We start from the raw sequence: 9,275 nt of genomic DNA on the forward strand, positions 1-9,275 counted from the left end.
GTTTAAATAATTGCAATCAAAGTAGGTACCTATTAGGGCAAATTTAAATCTACACAAATTTACACAAAAAGCCCACTCTAAGGTCTCTGATGCTTGAGGCAAACAGTCCTAAAAGTTAGGTTGAGCTAATACGAATCTACCGGGGGTGCAAATTTTGTCGATGATGGGCAACGAAATACTGACCTCTGGCCTGTGTAAATCAAATGGGTGACCTCAAAATAAAACCTTTGACACTATGTTAACTCTCAGTCATAAGATCGGCCATAAATGTCCTCAAAGCTAGGATGGTTCCAGACTCCACCACTGGTTTCAAAGCTTCCTAGAAGATTTTATTTATTTGAAAATCCCCGCTCGGAAGATTTTACAGTGAAATATCTTCGGGTTTTTTTATAAAGTGGAAAATATTTCTCTTAAGTCATCTATCTATCCCTCCTCCTGCCTCCCATTCTGTTATTTTTTTCCTCCTCCCTCCTCTCCTCCTACTTCTCCCTCCTCTTCCCCTTACTTCTCCTCACTTCCTTCTTTTTTCCTTCCCCTTCCTTCTATTTTCTTTCTCCTCTCCCCTTTCTCTTTTCCTCCTTCTCCTCCTCCTCTTTTCCTCCTCTCTATTTCTTCTTTTTAGAGAGGTACCTCCGTAGTGCGTAGGCATAACTATGGAAAGGGAGGGAGAGAGGATTTTGCAAAATATTTGGAAAAGAGAAGAGAGAGAGCGAGAGATTCCTCCCCTTTCTCTTTTCCTACTTCTCCTCCTCCTCTTTTCCTTCTTTTTAGAGAGGTACCTCCGTAGTTCGTAGGCATAACTATGGAAAGGGAGGGAGAGAGGATTTTGCAAAATATTTGGAAAAGAGAAGAGAGAAAGAGAGAGAGCGAGAGAGGAAAGACAGAGAAATAGAGAGGGACAGACAGTATTAATGTGAAAAGCCTCTTTTAAAAGCTCAAATGGACAGTGGGGGGGGATAGGGGGAGGAGGAGGAGGACAGTGGGGGGGGGGAAAGTGCTTCGCATTCCAGAAGTTGTGAAAGGCTGAATGGGAATACAGCATTAGAAGCATAGCACAATAGCCTAATATTCTCATCCTACATATGTAAGCCATAGCAAAATATAGAGAGATTTTGGAAATTTATACAGGGTGTTCAATTGTTCACAATTCAAGCCGATCACTCGGTAGCTGAGATCGTGAACCACTAATGTCCGGCCTTACCACAGAGGGTTTTCAGTTAATCCAGAGTTCAAGAAATACTGGGCGAAAACCCTTGAAATTAGATCTGAATTTTTACCGATGTCCTTAATACCTCCATTTTTTTCAGTAGAATGGGGTCACCCTGTATACACACATTCCCGTGTGTAGGATTATGCATTCCTCTTTATTCTTAACTTCTAACATACTCCCTGTATGTGGGTAGAACTCATGCCAAAAGTTACTGGGTCCGCAAAAAGTTTGGAACCCCTTTTGAATGCATTATTGTAGAGGCCTGAATTTTATCATGGTTGGGGAGTTCAGATAAAAAGCATTTAACTCTTTTGATTATGAGAGGTTATGGTGATAGGGCGTTCATAACTTGTTTATGTGTAGCCATTCCTTTTACTGTTCGTAACTTCTTTATGTGTCGCCATGTTCTAACGGTTCATGCTAGAGACATATTAGAACTTTTTGCAAAGTTCATCTAAGTCTAAGTTAATCATAACCTTTCCAAAAATGCATCATAAGAGGGGGTTTTTTAATAAGAAGTTGCGGCCTTTAAACTTTTAAACTGTAGTATATTTACCTATATTGTTTTATATCATGACAAAGTTACTTAAATAATGACATATTCCTTATTTTTTTATTGTATTATATGACAAAACTTATTGCTTATACAATAGGACACTTATATTGTTTAATATCATGACAATTATTAGAAAAATGACAAGTTCCATCAGTTTTATTGTAATATGACAAAATTTATTGGTTTTACAAAGGATACATAATATATTAGAATAAGTATGACAAATTGTAATTTTAAGAGTAATTATAAAACACTTTCATTGTTCCATAATATCATGACAAAATTATTTTGAATTTTATATTATCTTATATGAATTTTATATAGAAATAATTGACCATTGTACAATGTACTTCAATGTATTTTATGTGCAAATAAAACATATTCTATTCTATTCTATGCCTATTGCGGCCATACGAGGGCCAGCCCTGAAAAATTAATAAAAAAAAAAATCGTTTAACGGCTGAAGAAACCACGCTGAAGTTCAGGCCTCTACATTACTCTACAATGAGGCATTCCCATCACATTCAAGGGGTGACAAACTTATGGCACACCCTGTATATTATCTCTCCATATATTCATATGGGTAACACTCCCATGTATCTCTAACCGTATGAAATATTACATCATATTTTCACTTCTAATTAATTGTGTTTCTGTCTAAAGTATCTCCCCCTAAAATTCTCTCCCTTTGTCTCCCTCTCCCCCAAATATCTCTCTTCTCTCCCTCTCTAAATATTTCTCCCTTTCCCTCTCCTTCAAATTCCTCTCCCTTTCTCCCCCTCTCCCCCGAAATATCCCTCTTCTCTCCCTCTCTAAATATTTCTCCCTTTCCCTCTCCTTCAAATTCCTCTCCCTTTCTCCCCCTCTCCCCCGAAATATCCCTCTTCTCTCCCTCTCTAAATATTTCTCCCTTTCCCTCTCCTTCAAATTCCTCTCCCTTTCTCCCCCTCTCCCCCGAAATATCCCTCTTCTCTCCCTCTCTAAATATTTCTCCCTTTCCCTCTCCTTCAAATTCCTCTCCCTTTCTCCCCCTCTCCCCCGAAATATCCCTCTTCTCTCCCTCTCTAAATATTTCTCCCTTTCCCTCTCCTTCAAATTCCTCTCCCTTTCTCCCCCTCTCCCCCGAAATATCCCTCTTCTCTCCCTCTCTAAATATTTCTCCCTTTCCCTCTCCTTCAAATTCCTCTCCCTTTCTCCCCCTCTCCCCCGAAATATCCCTCTTCTCTCCCTCTCTAAATATTTCTCCCTTTCCCTCTCCTTCAAATTCCTCTCCCTTTCTCCCCCTCTCCCCCGAAATATCCCTCTTCTCTCCCTCTCTAAATATTTCTCCCTTTCCCTCTCCTTCAAATTCCTCTCCCTTTCTCCCCCTCTCCCCCGAAATATCCCTCTTCTCTCCCTCTCTAAATATTTCTCCCTTTCCCTCTCCTTCAAATTCCTCTCCCTTTCTCCCCCTCTCCCCCGAAATATCCCTCTTCTCTCCCTCTCTAAATATTTCTCCCTTTCCCTCTCCTTCAAATTCCTCTCCCTTTCTCCCCCTCTCCCCCGAAATATCCCTCTTCTCTCCCTCTCTAAATATTTCTCCCTTTCCCTCTCCTTCAAATTCCTCTCCCTTTCTCCCCCTCTCCCCCGAAATATCCCTCTTCTCTCCCTCTCTAAATATTTCTCCCTTTCCCTCTCCTTCAAATTCCTCTCCCTTTCTCCCCCTCTCCCCCGAAATATCCCTCTTCTCTCCCTCTCTAAATATTTCTCCCTTTCCCTCTCCTTCAAATTCCTCTCCCTTTCTCCCCCTCTCCCCCGAAATATCCCTCTTCTCTCCCTCTCTAAATATTTCTCCCTTTCCCTCTCCTTCAAATTCCTCTCCCTTTCTCCCCCTCTCCCCCGAAATATCCCTCTTCTCTCCCTCTCTAAATATTTCTCCCTTTCCCTCTCCTTCAAATTCCTCTCCCTTTCTCCCCCTCTCCCCCGAAATATCCCTCTTCTCTCCCTCTCTAAATATTTCTCCCTTTCCCTCTCCTTCAAATTCCTCTCCCTTTCTCCCCCTCTCCCCCGAAATATCCCTCTTCTCTCCCTCTCTAAATATTTCTCCCTTTCCCTCTCCTTCAAATTCCTCTCCCTTTCTCCCCCTCTCCCCCGAAATATCCCTCTTCTCTCCCTCTCTAAATATTTCTCCCTTTCCCTCTCCTTCAAATTCCTCTCCCTTTCTCCCCCTCTCCCCCGAAATATCCCTCTTCTCTCCCTCTCTAAATATTTCTCCCTTTCCCTCTCCTTCAAATTCCTCTCCCTTTCTCCCCCTCTCCCCCGAAATATCCCTCTTCTCTCCCTCTCTAAATATTTCTCCCTTTCCCTCTCCTTCAAATTCCTCTCCCTTTCTCCCCCTCTCCCCCGAAATATCCCTCTTCTCTCCCTCTCTAAATATTTCTCCCTTTCCCTCTCCTTCAAATTCCTCTCCCTTTCTCCCCCTCTCCCCCGAAATATCCCTCTTCTCTCCCTCTCTAAATATTTCTCCCTTTCCCTCTCCTTCAAATTCCTCTCCCTTTCTCCCCCTCTCCCCCGAAATATCCCTCTTCTCTCCCTCTCTAAATATTTCTCCCTTTCCCTCTCCTTCAAATTCCTCTCCCTTTCTCCCCCTCTCCCCCGAAATATCCCTCTTCTCTCCCTCTCTAAATATTTCTCCCTTTCCCTCTCCTTCAAATTCCTCTCCCTTTCTCCCCCTCTCCCCCGAAATATCCCTCTTCTCTCCCTCTCTAAATATTTCTCCCTTTCCCTCTCCTTCAAATTCCTCTCCCTTTCTCCCCCTCTCCCCCGAAATATCATCTATCCCTTCATTTCAAATTTCCTCATTTTAAATCTTTCCTTTATTTAAAATCTCTTTCTCATGTTAAATTTCTGCCTCGCAGTAACACTATTATTATGATACATATTTATGATTGTTATGTGCTGAAACAATTTTCAAATTATTTGCGCAAAGTGGAAGATTTCCAGCAAGATAGTGAGCTCGCTCTCTCTCTCTCTCTCTCTCTCTCTCTCCTTGCCACTCCTCTATCTCTCTCTCTTTCTCTCTCCCTCTCTCTCTCTCCCTCTCTCTCTCTCCCTCTCTCTCTCTCCCTCCCTCTCTCTCTCTCTCTCTCTCTCTCTCTCTCGTACCAATTAAGAGAAATTTGTCATGGATAGAGATGAGAAATAAAGGTGTAGTATAATGTGGAAGGGAGATGGAAAGATATTACTGAACGAACGAAGGAATCAGTTGGTCGAAATAGACGATTTTGCATTGAGAGATAGGATAAAGACATGAAGAGAGAGAGAGAGAGAGAGAGAGAAGTATTAGGATCTGAGGGAGAGAGAGGGAGGGGAGAAAGATAAAGACAGAAAAGACGAGACAGATAGAGAGGGAGGGAGAGAGAGAGAGATTTATTGCACGTGTGATAGTCAGAAGATTGTTTTAGTACCTTCTGCTCCAACTGTGAAGGCATGTGTATAAACAGGGTGTATCTTATATTATAAGAACAATAATAGTATATGATGTCTACTCAAAGATGATGAATGCTGAAAAGGTACTTGAGACTCTTAAGAGAGGAAGGTAACTAATGAAAATAATAGACAACAAGGCACTCGAATGCCCATGACTCTTTTCACCTTAGAGTCCTATAACACGTCCAAATTCCCAAAATATTAAGGCATCTTAAATGTCTTAAAACAGCGCGGCGTTCACTCTATGGTCAATCGACATTAGTCGACTTAACCTGAAGAACGGTCCACATCAACTTTTTGCCCCCTCCCCTATATTTATCCCCCCCACTCATTCTGTCCACCGAAATCCTTTGATCTTAAGTCCTGCCTTATATGGGTTCCACCACCTACTTCCAGCTTTCAGATCGAATTCGGTCAACCGTTACAGGGTGTACAATAGTATATGTCTGCTCAAAGATGATGAATGCTGAAAAGGTACTTGAGACTCTTAAGAGAGGAAGGTAACTAATGAAAATAATAGACAAGGCACTCGAATGCCCATGACTCTTTTCACCTTAGAGTCCTGTAACACATCCAAATTCCCAAAATATTAAGGCATTCTAAATATGTCTTAAAACAGCGCGGCGTTCACTCTATGGTCAATCGACATTAGTCGACTTAACCTGAAGAACGTCCACATCAACTTTTTGCCCCCTCCCTTATATTCATCACCCCCATTTTGTCCACCGAAATCCTTTGATCTTAAGTCCTGCCTTATATGGGTTCCACCACCTACTTCCAGCTTTCAGATCGAATTCGGTCAACCGTACTTTAAACACACCTAACACACATCTTAACGGTAGTCAGCCATTTATCAACAGACGAGAGGACATCCAGCGCTTTATGCTACAAAGACTAATCGGAAATAATTAAAGCCAGGGCCGGTCCCAGGGGGGCTCCATCAAGTCCCGATCGGCCCAGGCGCCTCAAGAGGGCCCGGAACCAGCAGTTCCTAATTTTGCTTAAACTACTTACGGCCAGGATCTCACCACTGAGAATTAACCCAGTGTCAAGGGTTTTCTTTGGCGTCACAAGTTTTAGAAGCCTTGGGGGTGCATGGAAGAACTCTTTACCTGTTGGGTTACTTCCCCTGATTTAGGGTGTTAGAATGCTATATAAAAGTGTCTGTGTCAAGCTTCCTTTTATATTCGAGTTCCGGTACCCAGTCACTCCATTGGGCTTCTGCTACGCTAGTTTGTTCTCAGATCTCAACTCAATGTGCGAATCTACCTTGGGTCCAGTCAGACTCCTTACGGCCCTGATCAAAGTTACGTTTACGTAGTCCCGAGTTTGTTTCTCTGGAATTTTAATTAGCCATTGTACAATTTTAATTGGCTTCTCCATTTTAATTAGTGTGACGTAACGCTGAAGATGAAAAGTTATGGAGTATTGTTAGAAGTAATTGTTTTAGAAAGTGAAAAAGGATTACCGATGTGTGGTGAAGCAGTCAGCGTCTTTAAAACTTTTGTGGGTATCACAACAGTACTAAGTAGGCACTTCACAACATATTGTTTCCCAATTCCAAAATTTATTGTCAATCTTTTTACACTGATAATTCCGACACTGGTCGCTACTCCATTAAAGTAGCTACTCAATTATCCAATGTTCTCAAGGGTCTGAGAACATCCTGAGCTCCAAGAGCCATAAAAACTTCGACTCTCACAGAGAATCTTCGATCCCTCCGGGAATCGAACTGGGGACCTCCGGCAAAGCGTACAAGTCGAGTGTAATACCCACTCTGCCCCAAAGGTTGCTTGATGAAAAGTAACAGAAAGCAGTCTTGTCCTCTTTTGGCTATGGTTGTAGGATTCCGTCCGTAATTGGTAAAAAATTTTCGACCTTTTACAGTTATTTTTTCGGAGTTTTGACTCAGATTTGGATTTTTCACTTCTCTTTACGTAGGAATCGACCATTTACATTTATTAATAATTTTTACCCACTTGCAACTGCTCCATTCTCCCTTCCCTCCTTCCCCTCTCCTACACTTAAATAGAGATGCACACGCTAAAAGGAAAAATTGCAAATAGTCCTAGAAAGCGAACCTTTTACCCATAGGGGCATAGGCTGGAGGATGAGAAAAAGGATAGGTACGTATTATTTAGGATGGGATAGGATATATTCATTATTATGCAGTGCTTTTGGTTCATATTAGGCTTAGGTACATACCTACAGCTTACAAAGTATGAAGTCCCTATTTTACTCTTGTGTACCTAGGCATAGGTACCTTTGCAATCCAGGTAGGTACCTACTTTTGTAAAAAGGCCCAGGTTCACAGTATGTAGGTTCCAGGGCCGTATTTATTGGGGGGGGGGGGGGGGGGGGGTTGGGTTCCCGAAAAGTTAGTACAAGAAAAGGCCCAAGAGGCTAACAATAAAAAAATGGAAATATCAGGAATAGCTCCAGGTATAGACTGTAAACAATGGATGAAATGCAGAAAAAGGTGTCTAACATACAGAAAAAATCAGTGGAAATGGAGAAAACTCAAGAGAAATTGAAAGTACAGAATGAGGAACTGAAAACTAAAATAAAAAACTTAGAAAAGTTAGTACAAGAAAAGGCCCAAGAGGCTAACAATAAAAAATGGAAATATCAGGAATAGCTCCAGGTATAGACTGTAAAACATTTACGGATGTACTTCTGGAAAAAACTGAAGTGAAGACAATAATAAATAATGGTAAATATGAGGTGGAAAAAATGACTAAACCCCGGGGAGCTGGGAACTCACCAGTGGTGAAAAGTCTGGTAATAACTTTGGAAAGTAAGGAAATTCGAGACAATGTTTTGGAACACCTGAGAAGAACTAAACCAAAATTAACATCATCTGATGTAATTCAACACTCAGGACCAGCCTATCCAATTTTTATCAACGAATATTTAACACCATACATGAAAAGAATTTTATATGAAGCAAAGAAAATTAGGAAAGACAAAGGCTACGATAATGTTTTGGAACACCTGAGAAGAACTAAACCAAAATTAACATCATCTGATGTAATTCAACACTCAGGACCAGCCCATCCAATTTTTATCAACGAATATTTAACACCATACATGAAAAGAATTTTATATGAAGCAAAGAAAATTAGGAAAGACAAAGGCTACGAACATCTATGGGTGAGAAACGGCCAAATTCTAATGAAGAAAACCACTGGAGCGAAAGTTATCTGTATTTCATGCCTTGAGGATCTGGGCAAAATATAGATATACCTAGTAGCAACTTGAATAACCTGAAGAATATAAAAAAAAAAACCTCATAAATGAACAGAAATCATTTTCTTATTAATAAAATTAAAAATATAAAATACAATGCCTATGAACATAACAGTTCCTCATAAATGAACAGAAATCATTTTCTTATTAATAAAATTAAAAATATAAAATACAATGCCTATGAACATAACAGTTTAGAAGACTGGAATAAGACTTTAAAAGATAACAATGAACTTACCTGTATTCATATCAACATAAGAAGTTTGAGATCAAACTGGGAAACATTATTAGCAAATATAAAACCTTATCTACATAAGATTGATATAGTAGTATTGACTGAAGTAAATGTAAACGAGGTAGAAGCCTCTGTCTATAATATACAAAACTTTTTAAAAGTGGTAAAATGTAGAAAACACAGAAGGGGAGGAGGTATTATCTTATTTTATAAAGATACATTCTACGCGGAACAAATAAATTACTCTTTTGAAGAATCCGAGAACATCAATATTAAAATCAAAAACATAAAGAATAAAAGGGTATATATAATAATAGCGATTTATCGTCCTCCAAACAATGACATTAAGAACTTTATAATGGAAACTGATTGGTGGCTTCGAAATGCAACTAAGAAAACAGATAGTGTGATTATGATAGGAGATATGAACATTTGTGTAAAGAAGAAAAATGCCACGAATACGTTATATCTAAACACTTTATACGGTAACGAGTTCTTACCTACAATCAATAAAATAACAAGGGAGGAATATTTAAATGACATACTTACGTCATCCT

The 9,275-nt window shown here is 40.1% G+C and overlaps 1 protein-coding gene across 1 annotated transcript; it reads left to right on the forward strand.

The window, feature by feature from the left end:
* The first annotated feature begins 7,612 nt into the window (after positions 1–7,612).
* On the forward strand, positions 7,613–8,514 carry LOC113472293. The gene is made up of 3 exons (XM_026831976.1): positions 7,613–7,676; positions 7,879–8,205; positions 8,371–8,514. The coding sequence occupies exons 1-3, from the start codon at positions 7,652–7,654 to the stop codon at positions 8,472–8,474; spliced, it is 456 nt and encodes a 151-aa protein (XP_026687777.1). The 5' UTR covers positions 7,613–7,651; the 3' UTR covers positions 8,475–8,514.
* The last annotated feature ends 761 nt before the right edge of the window (positions 8,515–9,275 follow it).

The sequence above is a fragment of the Diaphorina citri genome, unplaced genomic scaffold (assembly GCF_000475195.1).
Source record: "Diaphorina citri unplaced genomic scaffold, Diaci psyllid genome assembly version 1.1 scaffold4643, whole genome shotgun sequence".
In the NCBI taxonomy this organism is placed as follows: Eukaryota; Metazoa; Arthropoda; class Insecta; order Hemiptera; family Psyllidae; genus Diaphorina; species Diaphorina citri.

Excerpts from the sequence above, each read along its gene's own strand:
- LOC113472293 (XM_026831976.1), top strand. The coding sequence starts at position 7,652 with ATGGAAATATCAGGAATAGCTCCAG. Across the intron at positions 7,677-7,878 it reads AATATCAGGAATAGCTCCAG|GTATAGACTGTAAAACATTT; the intron begins GTATAGACTGTA and ends GAATAGCTCCAG. Across the intron at positions 8,206-8,370 it reads GAAAATTAGGAAAGACAAAG|GCTACGAACATCTATGGGTG; the intron begins GCTACGATAATG and ends GGAAAGACAAAG.